Source organism: Alligator sinensis, unplaced genomic scaffold (assembly GCF_000455745.1).
Source record: "Alligator sinensis unplaced genomic scaffold, ASM45574v1 scaffold1322_1, whole genome shotgun sequence".
NCBI lineage: Eukaryota > Metazoa > Chordata > Crocodylia > Alligatoridae > Alligator > Alligator sinensis.
In genome coordinates, this window is record NW_005842116.1 from 91,828 (window position 1) to 117,108 (window position 25,281).

Sequence of the window (25,281 nt, forward strand, 5' to 3'; positions counted from 1 at the left end):
CCGCGGCGCACGGCCTGCTGCTTGGCTCCCCCCCGCGCGGCCTGGCCCTCAGCGACGGCGAGCGGCGGCTGGGCGAGCTCGGCATCCACTCGGGTGGGTCAGCGGGACACCCCCCCCTCCCTCTCTCTCGTCTTTCAAGCGGGGTCAAACGAGGGGTGCGTGGGGGAAGCTGCAGGCACACACGGGCTCAACGCCCATCATAGAGGGAACAGGAGAGCGGAAAAACACCGCCCGTCACGACCTGACTCACGCCACTCCCAGACCTGCTGGGTGTAAACAGACGCCATCTCGCGCGGTCGTTCGATCCAGACCCCCGCTTCGGGCAGGGAAGACATCGCGGACAATTCAATAACGAGCCCGACGGGGACGGTTGGTTTGAAACGCAGAGCATTGCGTTAAGTGTGAAACGAGCGCACGTCCCCGAGCGTGAGCTTGAATGAACTGTATCCGGTTTGGTCCCAAAGCTTCGGAGGTCCTCTTCCGCGTAAACAGTCGTTTATAACCAAGACTCGTTCGCTAACGGTTTTGTTTTTGGAAAAAACCGAAGGGCAGGGGATGTAGTAATCGCTTAGGTCAAACCGCCAATGTATCTGCGCTGAACGTTGTGGTGTTCGCAGTTCTCTTTTCTAGATATAACCTGCATGTTCCTTACGGGTGTTTTGATGCTTTGTTTTACAGGTGACACTCTAATAGTCGAAGAGGACACCACGAAACCCATGCCCGAGTCGCCCATAATTGCGAAAAGGAGCGCGCCGAATTTGGTCAGGGAAACGCTGCCTGTGCTTGCGAGGAGGGTCGTTCCAGCGGATAACTCCTGTCTCTTTACGAGCATATACTACGTGGTAGAAGGAGGCGTTTATGATCCAGCTTGTGCCCCGGAGATGCGCAGCCTTATAGCTCAGATAGTAGCGAGCGATCCAGAGTCCTATTGTGAGGCAGTCCTAGGGAAAACCAACCACGAGTACTGCGAGTGGATCAAAAGAGAAGACACGTGGGGAGGAGCCATTGAAGTATCCATTTTGTCTAAGTTTTATCAGTGTGAAATCTGCGTAGTGGACACGCAGACCGTCCGAATTGACCGTTTTGGGGAAGACGCGGGGTACCCGAAGCGGGTCCTTCTCATTTACGACGGCATTCACTATGACCCGCTGGAGCGCAAGTTGCCCAACTCAGACGTGCCTCCCCTGACCATTTTCTCAACAACTGATGATGTTGTCCTTGCACAAGCGTTGGAGCTAGCAGATGAAGCAAGGCAAAAGAGGCAGTTTACTGATGTGAATCGCTTTACCCTGAGGTGCATGGTGTGCCAGAAGGGGTTAACTGGACAAGCAGAAGCCAGAGACCACGCCAAGGAGACTGGGCACACCAATTTTGGAGAAGTGTGATACCTACATGAGGACAGTTGTGTCTACTACCTCACCAACCCAGAATAAGATTCTGGGTTTTCAGATAAGCTGTATGTAAACATAAAAATTCCGTTCGCAAAGCTTGAAAAGCCCTACTAACTTAATGGTGGCCAAGGCGCACAGGTCCATGCTGGTTGGCGTGCAAGTTTACAGATATGTGTGTGGTAGTGACTTCTCCCAGCTGGTTTGAAATAGATAATTTCTTGCATGCTGATTTGAAGTAAGCTGGCAGGTGTGTGGTGTATGCTGGTGGCTAGAATCCCTGACTTCTGAAAGAGCCTTATTCCTAAATCTTCCATGCAATGTGACCGGATTTACACCCGGAACAATAGTTGCCCATAGAATTAGTAACACTGGACTACAGTCTCTCAAATCCGACTTTCAAGATAGTTAAACTGGTTTTAAAATTTGGCAACTTCATGTGCGTATATATCTGTGCTACTTTCCCAAGAGTTTTATATAATAGCTCATACGCACGTAGGCAGCTCTTGCAGAAAGAGATGCCTGTTGGATGAGTAACTCCAAAGCTGCCCTTCCTTAGGACATAAATGACAGAAGTAGAATGTATAGTTTGAAGTCACGGTGGTAGTGAGAGGGGTGGCCTCTGAGCTTTAAGATAGACTTCTTAAAATTAATGAATAGACAGTTAAATACCCACAAACTTAATCCTTCATAAGTACCACTTGAAGTGTAGCTTTTAGTTGTTTGAAAACTAACTATCCTTCCCTTTGTGTTTACACTGCATCAGGATGTTGGCATGTTTTCTGAACTACTTGGATCTTTGTTAACAACATGATCTTAATTCCGGCAAGGAGTGACACTAGCTAAAATCTAGTTTTAACGCATTTAATAGATTTGAGTCTGGTATTCCTCAGACGTGGCCACAGAATACTGATAAACTATACCAGGCTCTAAATACTCATAAGTTAGCACTTTTTAATTTTTTGGTTCTCGTTCTTTTACAGATCAAATATCTTGTTTGAGAAGGACTGAGCATTTACCCAAAAGGGAAATAACTTGAAGTGTCTTTGGTGTCTGTATTCTACCAGATACCTCTTAACTTGCTTGAATTCCCACCAATGACTCTCTTCAGTAGCAAGACCTCAATTTTAATAAGGAATGGAGCCTTTTTAATTTTTAACAGTAAAATAAGCTAGGTAGAATGCTCAACTTCTGACCCTATTTAAAAAAAAATCAGGGATGTTTGAAATCACTATAACAAAGAAATTTTACCTCATACATGGATTGTGAGGCTTGAAGTGCATTGAGATTTTTCTAAATGGTGCTGTAGAGGTGCGTATTACTGAAAGTCGTCTTTTTTTTGTTAAAAGAATGCCTGTAACACACTTGTGTTAAAGCAATTAACAATATTCTGACCCCTGCTGGTTTTCTGTTACTGTTTTAAGATGCCTTCTGTGCAGTTTTATATGTGGGAGGCAAGGAGGTCCATCTTGAAAATGAAGTAGAAATGAGTCTGCTGTAGGGAATGGAAGTTTAAATTGCCTTCTGTGAAGAACCTCCCAGGTTCCTGTGAGAGGTCATATACAAAGCCCTGATGCAGCAAAGACTCCTTATTCCATAAAGCATGTGCTAAAATGATTCCCTGGTTTGAGACCTACTTGCGGAACTTCAAACAGAAGGGTAATCCTGTTGACACTAGTGGAACTATTAAAACACATTTAAGCATGTGCTTAAGTGCTTCATTGGATTGAGGCCTGAATAATTAAATCACTTAAGAGTATTATGGACCAGGATTCCTTTAACTCAGTATAAAAATAAAGTAATTATGGCACTGGCGTGAGTTTGCTATAGATATTAAGATAATGTCTGTTACGGCCCACATTGCTTTTAGAGACTTTTTAAACCTTTTTAAATGCTTGACTGAAAGCAAATGATTATGTATAGAAGCATAAATGACTGGGTCAAAGAAAGGAAGAATATGATGTGTACATCCTTGAAGATGAAACATGGCCTAGCAGTTAGACCAAGAAACTGTCAGTCTAACTCACATGATGCTAACTTTCATCCTGAATGGGTGCAAGACCTTGGACAAAATCACTACACCTCAGCCTCTCTTTACCCATCTGTAAAGTGGGTATGATGTCTACCTCACAGAGGTGTTTTGAGGCTAAACTGGTGTTTGTAAAGTCCTTGGATGAAAGGTGCTAGAGAAGTGCAAAGTAGCTATTTCTGATGTGCCATGTTTGCAAACCGGCTGTAGGCTTTTGGGAACATAACTCTTATCCTGCAAAATCAGTTCACTTTCTGGTATAGAATTTGCAAAACACAAGACTTAATGTATCTGCATACGTTTGCTAGGCAAATTAGATTTCAAAGCCTGTGTGTGGATTTCTGAAAGTGGATAGCAAGGCTAAGTGTTTTTATTTGCCCTGTTACAATTTTAAAAGCCTGTTTCACATATTTATTTTGCTATATCATGTTTGCATTAAGGTTCTACTACACTAGTAATGCCCACTGTCAGATTAATTGAGGGAGAGTAGTTGCACATGAAAGAAACTATATTTATTTGCCTAGAAAATTGCATTGTTTTGGATCTGAGATCCCAATAAACTGCTGTAATCGTTGTCCTGTTTAACAAAAGTCATTTGTTACAAAAACAAGTATTTAATGTAACTTTTCAAAGAGGAAAATAACCTGTGGAACTGAACTGAAGAAATTTAAGTAATCTGAACTCCCTGCCTGTCCCCAGGTAAAGAAGAAAAAAATCAGACTTTCTAGAAACTTAAATGTATAACTCTCATGTGAAAACCCAACTAAACTTATTTGTATTCCTTCTGGAAGAGCTCTGTAATTGTGTTAGCTTTGTCATGTCTGATTTATCACTAGCACTTATGTGCCCTTTGTTAACAATAGAGACATGGTAATCTTGCACACGACTGCTTTCCTTGCTCTCGGTGGGAAGAACCTGTATCTGTGAGTAGCTGTATTAATACATTTTGCACTGAAGCATGTCCTGTAGCTGCAAGACACTAGTTACTGATATTTTGTTCAACATTTATTTGTCTGGTACATAGTTGAGACTTAAGCTCAGGTAACTGGCATTAAAACAAAGTCTGTCACCTGTGCAGAGTGATCCAAAAAAATACTGTTAGACATGGACTGATGTTCTTACTGCTCCCCTGCTTCCTTTCCCCACCCCCCCAATAAAAATGCAATTAGCACTACTTTCTTTGCTGAATATTTCAGCAGAGGGGCCAGGGATAGAATGGACCATGGAGACTGAACTTGCTTCTCCCAGCAATGAACTCCTTAGTTAAAGGTTGAGGCGTATAAGTATCACTTCTTTGATTCACTATAGGACTTCAGTTTCCAAGGCTGCCAGTCTGGCCCCTTTCACCAGCACTAAATTCTTTTTCCTAGAAAAAGGAGCTTAACATACTCTAATCATGTGGCCTTTCACAAACATTTTATATTGTATGAAGAGATGCACATCTCGTGATTTTAATGGCACTTTAAAAGCTTGTCAAAGTTTACATGTTTAGCAGGGACCTACACTGATGTAAGCATTATTTGTTTCTGTTACAGTGAAATGACTGATGTTAGCAAACAGTTTCTAAAACCTTAGTATTTACCAACGTATTCCAGTGGTATGACATCCTGTTGTTGTGTATCATTAGCACCAGTTATTTTTGGAGAATATATTTCGTTAAACATGTGCCCCTGAATTGCAAAAATTGTGACTGCACCAATAAATGTGACTGCATGCACACTTTTCTCAGTATAATGTTCATTTGTGGCCTGGGGCTTGGGTATACTTGGGTATAGTGCAGGGTGAATCTCTCCAAATCCCTGGTTCATCACGCTTCAGTAGTTCTGTAGATAAAATGCATGTGTAATAATGCAGTGAATGTTTCCTATGAAATTGGTTGACAAGTCACTTGAGTGTATAGACTGAGGATTACTTTTGGAACACGAGTTAAAGTAGCATGTACCTGAATGGCACGGCACAACATAAAATAGTTGCCTGTGAGCAGGTTAGGTTACGGTTCAAAAGTGCATTTCAACTTCTGAAACTTGTCTTAGAGAAAACAGTATTTTTGCACATTGGAAAATGCCTCTATTGCAGCAAGAAGCACTTTACCTATGAAGCTTGGCTTTGACTAGCGACGGGTTTATTTTATGAAATGGAACAGTTATTTTTTTTTTTTTAGTCTTCCTCTTACAGGCCTCCACTTTTACCTTGAGATCCTCCTCTTGTAACTCACTGCCCTTGAAGACATGAACGTTTCTGGGATAAGCCTTGCCTGATTTGTAGAGGCAAAGCCCTCACTACTGCCTAAATTAAGTAGACAGGTCAGGTTCTTTGAGTAGGTATCTTTCGTTAGACCAACTGAGTAAATTTAAGTAGAAACCTCCCTGAGTTCTTTTCTCAGCTCCCAAAGACACAACCACAACCAGAGCTTGCCTTTATGCTGCAAAGCTTTTATTCAGTTATTTGCTACCTAAAAATAAGTGATGACCAGACAGAGGCCAATCTACACCATGTCTGAAGCCTGCACTGCATTGGCATTCACCAAGAACAGCGCATTCCTTTTTGTAAATATGCATGACTAAGTAAGTAATGCTGTGTACGTAGACTTGATAGGGGGATGACAAGAAATTAAGAAAGTGTTTCAAACTACCTCTGTTTTCTTCACAAGTTCATTCAGTTGCTTGAGGTAAAAAAAACAAAATAAAAAAAGTGATTTGGCCTCCATTGAATAAAACAGGCTGAAATGCCAAAGTAGCTGTTTATTTGGCATCTCTCAGTGCCTGGTGGTTAGCACTAGAGGGTGCTCCTGTTATAAAGAGAAAAGGGAAACTGAGCTAATAATGGTCAAGTAAGCTAGTAATTGTGCTAATTAAAGATTATCCGATTTACAAGAACCTTGTAAGCTAATATTTGCTCTCCATACCTTTATTAGGGAGATAATGCAACCTTGCAATTTTTTGCCCCAGTTCAGGAGAGAAGGGGAAGATGCTCTGGGCTTTCCTGTGGTTTTACAAACGCCTCCTCTCTTTCCTCCAGGAAGAGTTGCTTGGCTCAGAGTTGTCCAGGTGCTGTAAGAAAAAAACGTTAACTAATGTTCTGGTGCACTTTTGATATACTAAAAAGACAGCAAAATGGGGCAGGGGTTGAAAAGCAATAACAATGGCTATAAAACAGCTACCCACAGTTTGGTGTTGTTTAATGGCTATCCATGGACCTGTCCTCTATGAATTTGTCTAATACCCTTGGTTGATCCGAAGAGGAGTAGGTTAGAGAATAGATGACACTACACCTGCCTTGTACACAAACTCTTCCTCTGAAGCATAGTCTACTGCTACAGTTGGAAGCAGGCAAGGCAGACCATTTGTCTAGCCCACTATGGCTCTGCTCATCTTGGTATTCTGCTGTATTTTGGCAGCAAGGATACTTTTGCCTACGCAGTTGATTGATGACATCCTGAGCAATTGGCTTCCCACCAGAACAGCTGGAGCTTACTCTTTCTAGCAGAGCTGTGATCCAACTAATTGAAAAAAATGCTGTTTTTCAAAGGGGTTAGTTGTAGCTGTGTTGGTCTAAGCACATAGGCATGCACAGTTCTTTGAACAGATGCAATATCTTTTATTAGACCAACTGAGTAGTTGGAAAAAAGTTCTTTGCAAGCTTTTGGGCACTTTTTTCCCCTTGTGTCACTGCTACTTGTCCCCCGGGGGACACCTGTGCCACATGTGCTCTGGTGTGCCACAGGTTACCCTGAGTGGGGTGGGGAAGGTTGGGGCCAGCAACTGTGCAGCCTTTGGGGCCTCCCGGGGCTGCAGCCACAGCAGGAAACCTGACTGACAGCCGGTGCGTGGCTCTGGCAGGTCAGTCTCCAGTTTTGGGTGCCGCCGCTGCTTGCACCACCCTGCTTTTTTTGGCATGGGTTTTTTTGACCTACACTTCCGCACTCATCTGGATGCAGCCCTGGACTGCATGGCATACAACTGCAGTGGGGGTTGAGAACGCTGCTTGCTGGACCAAGCCCTACCACATTACTTAAAGTGAATGATTTCAGTCAAACTGCTAATAAACCTATGTCTTACAATGCTGCTGACACTACAGTGTCATTAAATCATAAAGCAATATAGGGGATGAGAACGGGAAGTGCACTTAAAACCTGCACTTGGAAGTCTACTCAAATTCTCACCTGTGACCTAAATGCTGTTTCTGTGCTCTTGGGTAATCACTTGCTTTCTCTGCCTGCCTTCTGTGAAATCAGCGGATAGGTCCACTTACCTACTTTACAGCCATATTATGGTTTAATTAACGTTGGAGGATACCATATAAATACCAGCTATAAGTGAGCATTTTGCATAATTGATTTGTCATTAGCGGAACTGAACTGTGCATAGAAACTGGATCGAAGGCGGCAGAGCTACAACAAAACTGCTCTAGACGCAAGAGAAGAATCCAGCCTCGTGGGAATACCTCATCTCCAGTGACATATAAGCTTCCTTCCCACAGTGCTTGTTGTGAACAAATTGCATTCTTATGTTTATAAAAAAGGTGGGGCGCAATGCGCTACCTAAGGTGGCAAAGTCCTCTTGTGGTAACGCAGGGATGTTTGCCTGCATCATTCAACCCAACTACCATGTTTCATACCGTATATATGAAATCATGCAGCACTTCAGCATGCCCCTGCTTTTACTTTTTGGAGGCAGACCCATATGGGGGAGGGAGGGAAAAAACAACATAGTTTCTGTCGAGGCCAATAACACACAGGGTGCTTAGGCCACCGCCGCTTTGTGGAGCTGGACCCCCAGGGTGTGGCCCTAAGTCCTGAGACTTTAATGCCAGTTTTAGCCCATTGCAGATCTGGTCCCAAAGGAAGGCATGCTGTGATGCATTTACTTTGCATAGACCTGCAGGTGTTAAGCTCCGGGGGTCCTATTTTCAAGTCTAGAACTATTCTGAGCTCTTGCGCTATCTGCATCTCTGTAGGAAAACAGATGGCTCAAAATAATCTGCCATGTTCTGCTTGCACTAGTAATAGGTAAATACATTTTTTTAATCTCTTCATGGGCCAGTTGAAATACGAGAGAGACAGGAGAACCAGGAAGCAGCTTGCCCAAGTGCTTCTCTCCCAAAAGGAATGCATTTCAATCAGGGGAGCTACACATCTGACTGTTTTGCAGAGGAGTCTGTTGAGTGTTTAAAATAGAAAGGTCACATTTTTCATTTCAAAAGTAATGCACATGAAGCAGGCAGATGCTTACACATTCAGAGAGGTCAGTGTGCCTTTTCCCAATGGGTTACCTTGTTAATGATTAAATAAGTGGAATGTGAAGTATGTGGAAAACCTGTGTATTTTGTGTTATTACCAGGTCAGTCTCCAGTTTTGGGTGCCGCCGCTGCTTGCACCACCCTGCTTTTTTTGGCATGGGTTTTTTTGACCTACACTTCCGCACTCATCTGGATGCAGCCCTGGACTGCATGGCATACAACTGCAGTGGGGGTTGAGAACGCTGCTTGCTGGACCAAGCCCTACCACATTACTTAAAGTGAATGATTTCAGTCAAACTGCTAATAAACCTATGTCTTACAATGCTGCTGACACTACAGTGTCATTAAATCATAAAGCAATATAGGGGATGAGAACGGGAAGTGCACTTAAAACCTGCACTTGGAAGTCTACTCAAATTCTCACCTGTGACCTAAATGCTGTTTCTGTGCTCTTGGGTAATCACTTGCTTTCTCTGCCTGCCTTCTGTGAAATCAGCGGATAGGTCCACTTACCTACTTTACAGCCATATTATGGTTTAATTAACGTTGGAGGATACCATATAAATACCAGCTATAAGTGAGCATTTTGCATAATTGATTTGTCATTAGCGGAACTGAACTGTGCATAGAAACTGGATCGAAGGCGGCAGAGCTACAACAAAACTGCTCTAGACGCAAGAGAAGAATCCAGCCTCGTGGGAATACCTCATCTCCAGTGACATATAAGCTTCCTTCCCACAGTGCTTGTTGTGAACAAATTGCATTCTTATGTTTATAAAAAAGGTGGGGCGCAATGCGCTACCTAAGGTGGCAAAGTCCTCTTGTGGTAACGCAGGGATGTTTGCCTGCATCATTCAACCCAACTACCATGTTTCATACCGTATATATGAAATCATGCAGCACTTCAGCATGCCCCTGCTTTTACTTTTTGGAGGCAGACCCATATGGGGGAGGGAGGGAAAAAACAACATAGTTTCTGTCGAGGCCAATAACACACAGGGTGCTTAGGCCACCGCCGCTTTGTGGAGCTGGACCCCCAGGGTGTGGCCCTAAGTCCTGAGACTTTAATGCCAGTTTTAGCCCATTGCAGATCTGGTCCCAAAGGAAGGCATGCTGTGATGCATTTACTTTGCATAGACCTGCAGGTGTTAAGCTCCGGGGGTCCTATTTTCAAGTCTAGAACTATTCTGAGCTCTTGCGCTATCTGCATCTCTGTAGGAAAACAGATGGCTCAAAATAATCTGCCATGTTCTGCTTGCACTAGTAATAGGTAAATACATTTTTTTAATCTCTTCATGGGCCAGTTGAAATACGAGAGAGACAGGAGAACCAGGAAGCAGCTTGCCCAAGTGCTTCTCTCCCAAAAGGAATGCATTTCAATCAGGGGAGCTACACATCTGACTGTTTTGCAGAGGAGTCTGTTGAGTGTTTAAAATAGAAAGGTCACATTTTTCATTTCAAAAGTAATGCACATGAAGCAGGCAGATGCTTACACATTCAGAGAGGTCAGTGTGCCTTTTCCCAATGGGTTACCTTGTTAATGATTAAATAAGTGGAATGTGAAGTATGTGGAAAACCTGTGTATTTTGTGTTATTACTGCAGGTTGGTGATACTGTGGTGCGAGGGAGGTGGCTAGCAAATATGAACACATGGGAATAACTACTTACCCCCCCTTTCTCATTTGCTCACAGGGTAAAAATGCTGAGCTGTTCTAGTGTAACATCTTAACTTTAATTTTGGCAAAAATAAGGCGATTATTTTCATGAAGGTAAAATACAATGGAAAAAAAAACAGGTTTAAGTGTTATTCATAGTGGCAGCCGTCTATTGTGATCTGATTTTTTCAAGACTGTTTCAAAGAGCTTGAACCTCCAAGGAAGGACAGAACTAAAACAGCAAACAAACCAAGGCTAGAAGCCTGCTCCTGTCCTTTTTTTAAGTCATTCACAATGTTGCAGTTGAAACTTAACATTTCAGTGGAAGTCTCATGCGCCTAAAATCAGTCTCATGAACCACAATTCGCCCTTTTTGCAGGAGCGGTTGATTCATAGACGTTAGAGGCTGGAAGGGACCTCGCAGATCATCGGGTCCAGCCCCCCCGCTCTAGGCAGGAAGACAACTGGGGTTAGGTGACTCCAGCGAGGTGACTGTCCAGTCTCCTCTTGAAAACCTCCAGGGTAGGTGACTGCACCATCTCTGGAGGGGGTTTATTCCACAGTCTGGACACCCTGAGTGTGAAGGAGTTTTTCCTGATATTAAGCCTGAAGCGGCCTTCCAGGAGTTTATATCCATTGGTCCTGGTCTTCCCCAGGGGTGCCCTAGTAAACAGTTGTTCACCGAGCTCCTGATGCACTCCTCTGATGTAGCGCTAAGCACTATCAAGTCCCCTCCCAACCTTCTCCTCTTTAGGCTAAGGAGACCCAGGTCCCTCAGCCTTTCCTCGTATGGCTTGCCTTACAAGTCCCTGATCATACGGGTGGCTCTTCTCTGGTCTCTCTCAAGTTTTTCCACATCCTTATTGAACTGATATTGAACAACGTGGCACTGGTTGGACCACACAGCCCCAGACAATGAGAAGCCTGACTGCACAGAGCTTAGATTTGTAGCCGCTTTGGATCCCATAAAGCAAGCTGAAGCCCAGTTGCATAGCTGGGAGCTAGAGATATCCAATACTTCAAAGAAATGCCTAGGTCTGAAAGCAGAAGCTTCTTGTTTATCTGCCTGGGGGGAGGACAGACTGCGGAGATGCCACTCGTTTCTGGAAGTGAAAATGCTGCCGTAAGATTTGCTTTATCAGCAGCTTCAGATAAGCCCCTTTGGGAGGTGGGAAGAAGGGAGAGACAGTTAAGTCTCTCCATTCTTTCCACCGTCCAAAAGGGCTTATATCTGAAGCTGCTGCAGCTGTAAGACTAATTTGTGAGTTGAAGAGATTCATGCCTAAAATGCTACTCAGTTATTTATGGGGCAGGGGCAAGTTTCCTCCGCTTCATCAGTGAGGGGGATCATAAACAGCCCAGAAGCAAGAAGGCAAGCTGCAAGACCCCATACCTGCATTGACAATAAATCTAGGAACTGTAGAGAGGAGTAGGACATCTCTAGAGATGCTCCAGTCTGGAAAGTACTAGCGATAAATGTGGGCAGCAAGTGAAACGAGTCTGCCCCTATTTTCTTAGCCAAGAAGAATCAGCCTATTGAAACATCTCATTAAGCTAAGCTTCAAGGGTTAAGCAGTGAACCCAGTTAAAATAATAAATCTGCTGTGAACTCCTGCTCAAGGCTGCTCTGCAAACACCTATTAGAAGGAGAAACTCTGATGTACAGAGGTGTTTTTGTCAAAGCTACAGTTGGACTCCCACGTACGTCACGAACTATGCAGAAGAGCAAGATGCCTGGTTAAGGAGTCTCCTACAAAATGTATGCAAAGGGCTTAAGACAACCAGGAAATCAGAGCGAGAGTTAGCAGCAATGAATGCATTGCTCAGTGTCACATGTGCAGCAGCTTGGCAGTTTCTTAATGAGAACAGATCTCATTAAGGACACTCTAGTAGCCATCAGGCTCAGTCTGACTGGGCAGGTCATTTGGCCACTCGATACCTTAGCTTCCCTGGCTATAAAGGTGGGGTGGATGCACCTTGCTCCAAATCATGACTGTTCCAAAAGCACACGGCCTCAAGTGGAAGCTGGAACAGGCTAGCATTATAAACCACTCTGGACCCCACCCTCTTCAGGCCCAGGCAGAAGGCTTGTTGGTAGGATGGGCAAAAATAGAGAATTTGCACAGCTGTTCCATTCTGCAGCTTCAGCAACCAGAACGCAGCAGCTGGCATGAAACAACTGGGGGCTTTTAAAACAGAAAGAGGAAGGGCGAATGGTTCGCTCAGGAGCTCGATTTGCAAAATGAATATAACTGCCTTATTGCTATTACTGGAGCACGAAGAGCTCACCCCTGGCTCCTTAGCAGAGCTAAGCAATTTTTGTTACATATTTCAATCTTGTCCACCAACATGCACCACACCCTCTACTCCCACTGGTTTCCGTAGACTAGGCCAGAGAGCTTTGGTTGGTGTAGAAATCCTTGATCCCTCCCTCCCTAGCCCTCCTCCCTATTGCTGAGAACAGCTGGAATGAGAAGAGGGCAGCAGAGCTTGTGATTGGCTGGGAGTCAGCCACAGGAGGGGTGAGGCAGTTACCTGTCCAGGTAAGTCAGGGAGAGGTCATAGAGAGAACAGAACAGGCGGCGTTTTGTGCTTAGCACTATAGTCCCTTGTCTGGGGAAGCAGAGAGCCTTTTAGCCCTTTGATCCTTATCTCTCTGCTAGAGAAGGTGAGTTAATTTCTAACCATGCTGTATTTGTTTAGCTTCAAAGTAAAGAGATTTGGGGGATAGATACCACCAGGGTTTGGAGTTCTGTAAAGAGCCCCAGGCTTTCTCCCTGCCTCTCAAATACCAGTTTTGCTGAAACCTGCTAGTTCCTCTGGAGCTGCAGAAGAGAGGATATCCTGCCAGGTAAATTGCATTTTAATCTTTTATTTGCTAACTGATTCTTTAATAATGCCGAGCAATAGTTGCCTTGGAGAGCAGGACACTATTGCATGTTTAAAAGCCTCCAACGCCTGAGGAACTCTGGTTTGTCTGGAGAAGGGGAGGTGAAACGGAGCTAAAATTCACATGGGTGAAATCTTGGCCTTTCTGAGCTTCGTGACAGACCTGTCACTTGACTCTAATGAAGCTAGGGTTACCTATTTGAGTTTTGGCTTGCCCATGCAAGTAGCTAAAAAGCTTTCATGATCAATGGGGTGGGGGGAATCATGCCAACCGTGCTGGCAGTGTTTTTCATAAAGCTTCAAGCCGGGGTGAACGGAGAAGGAAAATTCCTTGTTGTGAATTGGGTCTCATTCTTTTCACCAAAAGAAAGTCATGTCTGTAGGTCTTCTCTCCTCTTCTTCAGGTTTGATGCCTAGTGGTAGATGCAGGTGCAGTTCTAGCTCCTGGGCAGTTTTTTAGCTGGATTTGTGGTGTGCTTATGGAAGCCCCTAGCGGATCGGGATCGTGCCATTTGCACTCATGAGAGATGCGTGCGGTATACCTGCTTTGCTTTCGTTAGAAAGAAAATTCCTAAAATTACCCAAATAGCTGGGGTAAAAAAAGAGGAACACTAGTTCCAGGTAACCTCTGGATATTGAGCAAGGAAGGCAGCTGTTGTCCAGTGAGATATTGGGCAGGGCTTTGATACAGGAGGACAGTCACATGGATGATACAGCTGGACTGAAATGTCGCTGAACAAGTTTGTGTATAGTGAAAAACGAACATTTGTTGAAATACTTTTCTTTTTTTCATGGGCTTCTAAATAAAAATGGTTATGGACACAGTTTGCTGGCTACTGATTTTGGTAAACGTGGGAAACTCGATAACAGTGTCAACCCTTACCAAGCAAGAATCTTCAGAGTTTATTTGTTGCTGTTTGATCAGATCTGATGGATTAGGAATAAGTGGAGAGAAAAACAGGAAATGTTTATTTGAGGAGTTTTTTGTGTTTGCAATGGCTTTTGCACTCCAGTGCTGGCCTGACATTTGGGAGGCTTTTCTTCCCAAACTTGTTGTGGAGAATAAGAGGAACTGTGCACTAAACATGAGACCCATCATCTTCACAAACAGGCGGATGTACTTGATGGGTGTAGCTGGTCACATGGCATTGTTTCTGTTTTCTGTATGACAAACTTATGGAAAAAGGAAGCTGGCTTGAGCTAGCTACTTCGTGTTTCAGGCATTGTCCAGGTCCAAGCAAGACTCTCACTTCCCACAGACATCAATCAACTCTGCCAAATGTTTGTGGGAAGGTAGAAATCCCTGGGCAGGCTGCAGAGACCACTGCTGCAGAGTCCTGGGGGCTTCAGTTAAATAAATATGAGCAAGTGACTTCTTGCAATGTTAGTCCTGCTCAAAAGTAGCCTACTTAATCCTTCTTGGGGACATCCCGAAGTCACTCCTCTCTGAGACCGAAGACCTGCAATGCTCAACCTTGCCCTTGCCTGCTGAAGTACTGCTGTGGACCACAAGGTAACCTGCAATCAAGGATGCAAGGTTATTGCTTTTATTTGATAGTGCTAGTTTAAGATTAGAAGTTCAATTGAACTATGTATGCACTAGGGGATCAGAGGTGCTGGATGCGTCTTGAAACTGTTTCTCTTTTCTGGAAATCCTTTAATTTAAAAGGGGAGAGGGATTTCTCCCCCCCCCTTTTTTTTTTTTTTTAACAGCCTAACTCCTTAATGGCTTCTTTGGAGATGATAAACCAGTTTTGTTCATCTGTGACTAGATGCAGCATTTGGAGGCTGTTGCCAAAAGGTAGCAGTGGCAGTGCTGAAAGCCTCACCAGGCTATATGGCAACAGGCTGCTTTGGTTTTCCTGCTGGGGGGCAATGCTGGCTTCATATCTGTGACCCAGGCCTTCTGTCCTCCTCTCGGGATGGACTCATGAAGTGCTGCGGAAAACAGATACTTATCAAGGTTCTTTGTAAACGGACTGAGCAAACCGAGTGAATCAGTTTTATAACCTCTCAGATCTTATGTCTGTAAATAACTGTCCCCACTGAACATTTGTCCTCTGTTAAACTTGGAGGAGTTAGTCATGCACCCTAACTGCTTGGCAGCACAGTTCAGGGTTAAGCTTATAAAAGGCTATCTGTGTGCGTGTGTGAGTGCTATACTTCAAATTTCCTATCTTCCCTAATGCTTTCATGACATCTAGGACTTTCATAAAGCTGTTGCATGAAAACTGCATGTGCCAGGTTGGCTAAAAGCAATAGTATATGTCAGCAAATTCAGACAGAGGAGATATTTTTTTTTTATTTTTTTTTTTTTACAATGCCTGAGGAGGTAGAAATCTTTCAGGAGCTAGCTGATAATACATGTATGTTTTGCTGAGCTGTGCTCTTGCTCCTAGCCTTGTGCGTGTGTTTCAAGGTGCATTCAAGCACTGGCTGGTATTAAAGGGAAAAAGTTAGGATACCGAAAACTGCAGCCTTGAGAAATGGAGGCGGGCCTCATTCAGGTAGCGCTTTCTGGCTGCTCCTAGGACTGAAGATGCAGCATCTCTGCAGATACCATTTTGCCAGAATCATGAGCCTGAAGGGCACTGGGCACAGTATTCACAAGCTAGAAAACACTTTTTAAAAAATTTTACACTGACTATATGGGCTTCCTACTGAGCCGGGTCTGAATCTGAACAGTGGTTGCTCAGGCTGGGAGGGGATTGTGTTCCTCAGCTCCTGGACTGCTTTTTAAAAGGTGACAAAGCTAAGGGAGAGTCAGGAATATGCAGTATTATGGCAGTCTGCCCGCAGGGACCCTAACTGCCCGGCCTAGCAGCTGGAACAGGGGAGAAAGTGGCTTGCATTTTCAGCTCTGCCATTGAATCACGTTGTCTTTGAACAAGTTGCATAACCTCTGTTCCTGCATCTAAAAAGGGAGTCTGTAATACGCTCCGCCCTCTGCAGAGTGCTCCAGATCCTGAGACGAAAGATAATTTAGTGAAAAGCCCTCTGGCTTCCCTGTATATTTGGGCCGCCGCTGACCCAGGGAAAAGGTGCATTGGCATAGATCTGAACGCTTAAGCACCTGTGAAATGTTGTAGCAGAAGGCATACTACAACCAGCCAACAAGTCTCAGCAAATGAGTTACTGGAGAGTCTGTCATGGCCTGTGAGTCTGGATTTACAGGGAGCAAGACCCTCTGACATAACTGGCACATGCATTTCTCAACCAACAAGGCAGAACTTCTCAGAGGTGTTGTGCTTTATACCAGCTACAGCATGTGCCGTGAATGCACACCCACATTTGTGACTTAGCCATAGGGTGAGGTGCTTGATTACCTCTCGACAAACTTTAGTCATTGCCGTGTTGTTATTGGTGACCTGGCTGGAGAACTTTAGCTCAGCCTGCTCAGGTGAGCACTTCTGAGCTCCCTGGCCGGGTTTCTTCAGCCTCGAGTGCAGCGGGCGCTAGGAATTCTGCGTCCCGGACAATCGCTGTCAGTGAGGGATGCACTTGGGCTCCAACTTCAAATGGAGACAAGGACAAAGCATTCAGCAAAACTTTTATGAAACTGCTTCAACCCAGCCTGTAGACAGAACGGGTCTGATTAAAGAACTAAATGCTGCATTGGGGGTATTTTTGTGTCTCTTTCTCATCGCTCATTAACCAGCCTGTTCATGTCAGAGAGACTGTCGGTGGATGACAGCTTTACAGCTACTAAAGCAGATTGGATTGTTCACGGTGCCCTAAAGCATACCCCGTTATTGATGCTCTGCACTGTAGGGTTTTCCAGGTGAATCCCTTGTAGGCATATGTGTGCACATGTCTAAAATCCACCACTTTGGCTGCTGAGCAGTTTTGGAGAATGGCACATGTCCGCACCTAACAATTTAGCAATCCTGATTGCTTTCTTCCCATTGGCTCTAGCGTGGTTCTAAACTGAATGAATGCAACTCTTGACACTGCTTTCTCTTTCCCCAGTTTGACCTGGAAGCTCTCACCCTGGTGATTTGTGCTATGCCTAAGGAAGAGTTGTGGCTAGGGATGGCTGGCCAAGATTCTGGCAGCTGTGACAGCATGGGCAGCACTACTTCCAACCACTCTGGATTTGTAAGTAACTTTCAAATAACCTTCACTTGATTTGCTACTGGTTTTGAGCTGCAGATTCAGTCGCCAGGGACGCTATAAGCCTCTGAAGAGAGAGTCTCGGTTGGCACAAAGGACTGTGTTCTACTTCAGATCAACACTTACTGTGACAGCAGGTGGAAGCCTCAGTCCCAGACAAGGGTCTGCTGCGTTAGGAGCTGAACTAGCAAAACGCATTGCTTCCCCAAGGAGCTGTAGGTCCTGCCCGCTTCCAGCAATCAAAGCCTGGTGCAGTTCAAACACTGGAGGTCACTTACGTGGAGTCAAGGGCAGGGGCGTAGTTGGATCATGAGCCTCTGGGCTGGTTCTAAAGCACTTCCACTGCCACCGCTCTCCTCCATAAGGTCCACATGCAATTGGGCTTCCCAGGGACACAAGGCAAGGTTAAGTCTGGCGGATTACATCACCTGTGAAGAACCAAGCCAGTTGGCAGTGGAGTGCTAATATGGCACACACCTACTAGACTAACAAAGGCAACTCTTTCTGAAACGGCCATTAAACCATGCTCATCCCTAACTTACCACACCATAATTAAGCCAGGAATTAATTGGGCCCATGATGCAAATGCATACTATTTCTCAGTCTGTCCATTCATACCTGTTTGTATCAACCATGTCAGGCTTGGGAAGATTAATTACATCCTGTCTGATTTGGAGTATAATTGAGGTGTACTAATTGCAACTCTCAGTTGGTCCTCCCTGCCTTCTCTTATACATCAGCAACAGATCCGTGTGTAATTACCAGGGATGGGCCAGCTGGTTACTGTATTACCTGGTGGAGGACTTCACACAGAAGATGGGGGTGTATGTGGTCCAGTAAAGATCAAGTTGAATCTTGCAAAAGCACTTGAAAAGCAGGAGACAACTGGGAGAAGCAGCACCATCAACAAACGAGCTGCTGAATAGCTGGGTGCTTTGACAAGCTTTCCAGATCTGGCAAATCTGATCCATACAGGTGTGGTTGGCCTGCGATATGACTAGCTGGCAATGCACATTATAGATCTATCAGTGCTTCAAAGGAAAACCAGGAAACATCGTTGATGGCCAAATTGTATAGGTAAATTAGGAATGGTAACTATTCAGTGCTATATGATCATGATGCCCAGAAGTGATATGTCTGCACTTTGCTTCTAAGAGCGACTGGCTGGGTTTTCACTAGCTGTTGGTGCTGATTTCTGAGTATTCAACCGTTTGGTTCCAAGGATGAGAACTGGGAGCAGAGAGTCCTGTTTTGCTACGTGTCTGCTTTAAACTCCAAGTGATTCTGTTAAATAGTGTGATGCCTTGCACATCTCCCATATGTCGGTGTCTCCTTTTTATTTTCTAGAGCAATAACAATTATGACTATTTATCTGTGGAGGAAAAGGAATGTTTGATGTTCCTAGAAGAAACCATTGATTCTCTGGACGCAGAAGCAGACAGTGGGGTCTCTACTGATGAGACTGACTATGCTCGGCCTTCAAAGGCGTGGTCTAAGAGAGAGGTTATTCCAAAGGGTAAGGCTGAGCTTGCATTTAGGTCCTCGGACAGCTCCCTGCTTTATCTGCCAGAGGGCTTGTATTTTAAGACTCATTCCTGGCCAGAGTTAATGTTAGCAGGAGGGCAAGTAGCATTGCATCGGCTTTCCTCATTCATAAGTGAGAACCTGGTATTGGCCAACTGAAGTCTGCTGGGGATAGGGGAGGGGATGAGATGAGAGGCTTGTGTGGGTCAGTACTCAGCATTAGACTCTTGATTTCTTTTTTTTTTCCCCGTGGTAAAGTAAATTGCTCTTCAGGACAACTTCAGAGCAAAACAGCTTTTCTTTTGCTTCTTGCACACATGAATATTGTTGTAATTAAGTCTGTTTCTTGTCAGCTGCAAGCATTCCCCTTGCACCCTGTCGGCATGGGGAGGGTGGACCATCAACCTGTCAACTGGGGAGTGGGTATTGCTAGACTATATGTAAAACAGCAGGGTGCCTCTGCCCTGCTCCCCTTACTTATGGCTACCTTTTCTTCTAGGTCCAGACAATAGGATTCGCAGTGAAAGTCTTGCTCAGTGGCATGCAGTTGAGCAAAAGGGTGACCCAAGTGTGTCTGCTCTCTCAAGATCTGCTCCAGCACTGGTTTCCAGCTCAGGCTGTTGCAACCTCCCAAGGGGTGCCGGTGTAGCGAGTGCACACACAAACAAGGCTTCTGTCTGCAAAGCCACTGACCTCAGGCTGGAGGGTCCAACGCCGACAGCTCAGGAAACGGGGAAGTCGTCTTGGACATCTCCCAAGAAAGAAGGGATAAAGGACATGTCCAGTGACCGGCCCAACTGGAGTATCAAGATGAAGCCACTGGAGTCCATCATTATACAACCCCCTGAACCTTTCCAGGACCCTGTAACAATAAACAACCAGCAAATAGCTAGCAAGGGATCTGGTAACAGCAGCAAAGATCGGTTCTGTGAGTCTGAGGCCAAGACGGAATATGGGGAGGCCGACAGGAATCGGCCTCGGGCTGTACCTCAGCGTCCTGCCCCGGAAGAGGCAGAGTTGCCGCAGAAAGAAGTAGCTATTCCAAACCCAGTGGCACCTAAGCATTGTGAGATGGGTCTGCAAAGAGACACTATCCCTCCAGGCAGCCCAGACAATTCAGCAACAGAAGAGGCTGCCCTGGATTCAGACCTCAAGCGTGGGCCTCCCACGGCCCCCAAACCAAGGAAACTGCCCCCAAATATTATCCTTAAAACCAGCAAAAACAATCCAGTGCCCCTCATCATAGACCCCAGCCACAGGATAAAAGCACCTTCTCAACCACCAGCCAGCCACAAACCCAGCACTGCCGCAGCCAGCGACACCTCGGGGCATCTTGACCCTAAAGAACAGGAGAGAGCCAGGCGGGAGGCTTTGGAGAAGCTGGGACTGCCACAGGATAAAGGAAGGGCACCTGATGCCCATGTTAAACCTGCCACTTCTCCCAAACCAAAGGAGGCCTCTTTCTTCATTCCTAGGGCAGCTGATAGAGATGACATAGCCAGCAATAAAGAAGTCAACTTCATTGCTAACAAGAGCCAACCCCATGACCCAAGCTTCAGCGGACCAGAGAAGGTTGCTCCAGGCCTGAGGCAGATGCACTTCAAATCCAACACCTTGGAGCGCTCTGGCGTGGGTCTGAGCAGCTACATCTCCAGCAGCAAGGACCAAAATGTTAAGAACAGCAGCTCGCTGGGCAAAACGTCCTTTATTGACAAGATCACGCCCAGCTTTCTCAAAAACAGCCGCCCACGCCCGGCTTCGCTGGGCATGGGGAAAGACTTTGGCCACCTCCAGGAGCACCAAGTCGGCAAGGCGGAGCTGTCAAAAAGCGACAAGCGACGATCTGACTTGCTGCAGAACTACTCCAAGCTGGCCCGGCCTCCTTGCATCAGCGTCAAGATTGCCCCAAAGGGCGCCACGGAAGAGCACAGGAGGGAGGCTCTGAAAAAGCTTGGCCTGCTGAAGGAGTAGCCCTGGACTTCGCCCTCAGTGCGGTCACACCCCTGCTGTCACGTCGCATGCCAGAACTTCTCTGTCTTTGCAGATGCGTTATTTAATGCAACAGGACAGACTGCATGGGTGGCAAAGTCTGGGAGCACTCGATAGATCATCTCCAAACCCTTCAAATGGAGAGCATGAGAAGGAGCATGTTTAGCCACTGCTTCCCTGCCCGTGGTCTTGGGAGGGCAGCCTGAACCAGCCCGGCCACTAGAATTGCTGAAGCTTCCTACCAAATCAAGTGACATGGCATATACATAACCGTGTATGTACTGTGTGTATATATTTGCAAACTATTTATATGTGACAGGAACAAGTGAGTGGATGGGAGTAATCTCCTACAGGTTTTTATTGCACTGACTGACTTGTGTCACTGTGGGAAACCCTGGGCTCTGGCTGCACGGAGAAGTGGTAGCTCACCACAGGCTATGTGCGGCTAAAAGTCCAGTATTGACTTTTGGGCTCCAATGGATGTGTGCAGCCAGCGAGGGATACACATGCACCTGCCAGGGCAGTCGGTGCACCCAGTATTTTAAGCAGGGTAAACTCAGGGTGGGAGAGGTAGGGTATGGGCGAGAAGGGAGCACACTTGATAGTGCTCAGACCTTGTTGAGGCATCAGAAGTGCTGGCCCGCACAAAGGGCAGGTTGGAGCAGCAGATGATGACTTGTTCACTCTAATAAACTTTCATCTTGTGTCTGGCATTTCTCGTACCCAGGTGCATGAACTCCTGCTGATGCCTTCTGTTAATTTTTACATTACATGCCTTTTACAAGAAGGAGGTGTTTTGAATGTCTACAATAAACTATTTTATATGGCCAGATAATGACTGCGCAGTCTGGATTTCCTAGCTATAAAGACAGCAATTTTTGGCAGTAATAACATCCTGGAAGGGTGGGATGAACAAGGTTGTTTTTTTTTTCCTTGAGTTTCCATCTGCATAGAGACAGAGGAATGGTCATGTCTGCATCAGTTGTGCAACCTGAGAACTTAGCACCAGCTTACTGTAGCATTTACTGTAATTTGGGGAAATCTCTCTCATTCCTGAACCGTCTCCACTTGCTTGCCTTGATGTGGTAGGGCACAGTCCCACTAAGACAGTAAGATTGTACTGGATGGCATAAAGGCTTCATTGAGCTACACTGGAATTATATGGCCGGGTATTGTAGACTAGCTACAGCTTCTTAATAACTGCCAGTTTTTTAACTAAAACATCCCAATCTTTGGTCTTGGCTCTGCACACAATACCCTCTGCTAATTTTTATAGCTTAGTGGGGGTAATTAATTAGCAACAAGCCTGAGCAATGCAGTCTTGCCCCAATAAAAACTCACAAGGATGCATGTATCCACGGGCAACATGGTCAACACATCAATTAGTCACAGGGCGAGCAGCATTTTGCAAGCAGTGGCCCGTACGTGGTGTACGTCCATGCACTGAAGAATCTGCCTGTTGGAGATGTAGTCTGGAGTGGTGTCACTTTGTGGAGCAAATACAGTTAGAGCTTCACTGAGCTGCATACAAGACCTCGCCCTAGCCCTCCATGTTTCTCAGATTTTTATTCCACCTCAGCCTATTCCAGATGTCTTCCCTCCCCAACATCTTCCATCATAAGTGAGACAAACCTTTTAGCAGTGGGGGGAGTATCAGCTGGTGACTTCAAGATGTGCCCTCTATTCTAACCAGCTCTAAATAGTATGCTAATAGGTAAACTAGATACCACTACTTACTGTACTTAGAGTAACACAGACTAGAAGTGGATTTTTATTTTTTTTTTATGGCTTGAAGAGGTTTCTAAAATCTGTTGACAGTAACGCACCTTCCGCCTTGTTTGGAGGCAATACGAAGAAATAAACTCTTAAAATGCCTGTTGCCAGTGAAAAGTCACCACCAGCTTCCTGTCTCTTGGATAAGTAACAGATCTTCACTGAGACCAGGGTGCTGTAGTGGCACGAAGCTGAATACCTAGAAGGTGGGGTAGCTTGTCCATGCACATGTCTGAAACCATTCTGATCCGTACTACAGAAATGCTCAGTTTTATGGTAACCTGCCCTGTTCTTTAAGTATACGTGGACAGGCCCTGTATTTTGTTATTTCCATAATAGTGGCTGTGCGTATCCAGTACAGATGTAACCCTCTCCACTGCCTTTCTACCCGCACTGGTTTTCCAGGGCTGAGCATAGCATAGAAGTTAATGTATCCCCACTTTCTCTTTAACACCCAAAAATTGCAGTTCTGTAGTCACATGGAGCAAGTCCAGGGAGCAATTTGTGTATGATCAAAGAAGGGGGCGGGGGTCTGTTTGCAGTTGCTTTTGCTATGTTATATAAATTGCTAGAGCACTTCAGCCTCGCGGCGGAGCATGGGTTTTAACAGATCCAAACATGCATCTCCGTCAGTACCTGGAGTCGGTTTAGAAGGGCAGGCCGCGTTCTTGGCATAGCTATACCCGATGTGGTCTGTGTCTAGCTCTACGCACGGTCATCCGAGGGGTACACACATGGTGCTAATCTTGCAAGTGTTTGTGCAGAGGGGTCTACTCGAAGTCCTGAGGTCTGCCTGCTGCACACATCGACTTGAGCCTCTGCAGCTTTGATGGGATCATGTGGAATCACAGTCAGCTCTTCCCAATGCCTCTGGCAACCTCTGGTGTTGATGGGGAAAACACTGTCTCCCAAGTAACTGATGACTAACCATTAAGGAATTCCTAAATGAGAACAGGTCTGAAAGGAGGCCTGGATCATTTGAGGAGAGCTTGGCTTGAGTCTGCCAAGATTGGTCTTCTTTAATTTCATATAATGCCGTACTCTGTGTGAGCTCTACAGCTATAGGCGCCAGCCCGGTGGTCTACAAATCACTCCACTTTCTTTGCAGCCTTTCCCTTGCATGGCAGCTGGCCCAGCATCTCTGAATCTACCTATAATGTCCTCTCTCCAGACTTGCTCTTTTGAGTAGGCTGCTGCTGCTGGCCTCCCTCTGTATTTCAGTAGGATTTTGCACCTTGAGTTCCCAATGTCACCTTGTTCTCCCTAGACAGACTATAGAAATAATTAATAGGGGTAATGGTGCTGTGCATCTTCACGGCATGCCTGACCGGCTCTGCCCATGCTACACCTTTTTAGTAGGAATTAAAAGAACAGGAACTTCGAACCCTATCATGCAAGTTCTCACAGTGGGTGTCCAACTTGGCACATTGCTTGGGATGGTGCACGCCCCATAGCCTGGCCTCTAATTGGGCCTTATCTGGCTCACACTGGGTGTCCACAATCCCCGAGGGCGTTGGGAAAATATCCCCCTGGGGCAAGTCCTGCTGTTGCTGCTACTTCTCCATTCTCCTGAGCAGAGTGGAAGTGGACCCCAAGTCATTAGCATTTCTCATCAGCCAAAGATTGGAGGGGTGCAGCCAGCCATGCAGGGAGGGGTCCTTTCTGCCGACTGGGCTTTTATCCTTGCAGGGAAATCTCATCTCAGTCCATGTTCACACTTTCAAGTCCAGAATGGTGTGTAAAGCAAGCATCCATATACACAAGCAGGCATCTAAACAGCTAAAATAGTGCAAGCTTTCAATACACACATTAAAAAATGAGTGCACACCCAAAATCTATCAAAGACAAAAATACCCAATTACCTGCGGGGACACATTTCTCACGAGACAGCCACTCTCTCCAATCTCTCAGTTCTGATCCTCAAAGGGAATTAACAAAACACCTTTCATAGACAAGCCTATGAACTTTACTTCATAAGTCTACTGGATATAAAAAAAAATCATGGATTAAATATAGACGTTGGATTTATGGCACATGATAACCTGCCTGTTATCTGATAACGCCAGGTTATCTGTCTGCATTTTACCAGCTACTTTCTATCACCAGTTCAACATTTCCCCTTTCCTCCCACCTTCCTATTGCATACCTGTTGTGTCTCATTCCCTCTGATCGTCACTGCCACACATTTGCGTTTTCACAGACCTGCATTTTGCATATTGGCTTCTCTTCCCCCGCGGAGAACACAACACCAGCAGACTCTCCCTATGCCTGAAGAAGGGTGCTTGTGCCTGAAAGCTTGCAAAGAACAATTTTTCCAAATATTTAGTTGGTCTAATAAAAAATATCACATTTACTCAAAGTCTGCCTATGCCCTTAGACCAACGTGGCTACAACCAACAACATTAAAGCTTTCAATACGACGTGAAATGAAAATGCTGCATCTTGGAAACGAAGGTTTTAAAGCTACACCTCTGTCAATGATTTTCAAGTATCTTTGGCCTGTTACTTAACATAGATAACGCAGCTGACCCTACAGGGAAATTAAGCAAAAACTTCTTTAAACGCAAAGGTAACGCAAACAGCACTTTAAGAAATGCTAAATCCAGAGCCTGGTTTCCACTTGGAACCTATAGTTTTGATTCAAGACCCATTTTTTGTTTAAAAAGAAGATTCTTGTGCGATC

At 45.3% G+C, this 25,281-nt stretch overlaps 2 protein-coding genes across 10 annotated transcripts in view; both read left to right on the top strand.

The window, feature by feature from the left end:
- CUNH1orf116 (chromosome unknown C1orf116 homolog) overlaps positions 1 to 21,762 on the top strand; it is a 23,349-nt gene extending 1,587 nt beyond the window's left edge. The window contains exons 1-5 of one of the 9 annotated variants that reach the window (XM_025205455.1): positions 11,068 to 12,853; positions 13,014 to 13,161; positions 17,169 to 17,297; positions 18,660 to 18,828; positions 19,336 to 21,761. In XM_025205455.1, the coding sequence (XP_025061240.1) occupies positions 17,205 to 17,297; positions 18,660 to 18,828; positions 19,336 to 20,807 (1,734 nt within the window). In that variant the 5' untranslated portion in view covers positions 11,068 to 12,853; positions 13,014 to 13,161; positions 17,169 to 17,204 and the 3' untranslated portion in view covers positions 20,808 to 21,761. The other 8 variants (XM_025205453.1, XM_006024739.3, XM_014520453.2 and 5 more) reach the window with 8 other exon arrangements.
- Positions 3 to 5,134, top strand: YOD1 (YOD1 deubiquitinase; the record flags this gene model as incomplete). Its single annotated transcript, XM_025205424.1, has 2 exons — positions 3 to 93; positions 679 to 5,134. Coding segments are annotated over 2 exons (798 nt in total), but the record flags the coding sequence as incomplete, so codon positions are not given.
- Positions 21,763 to 25,281: the final 3,519 nt, after the last annotated feature.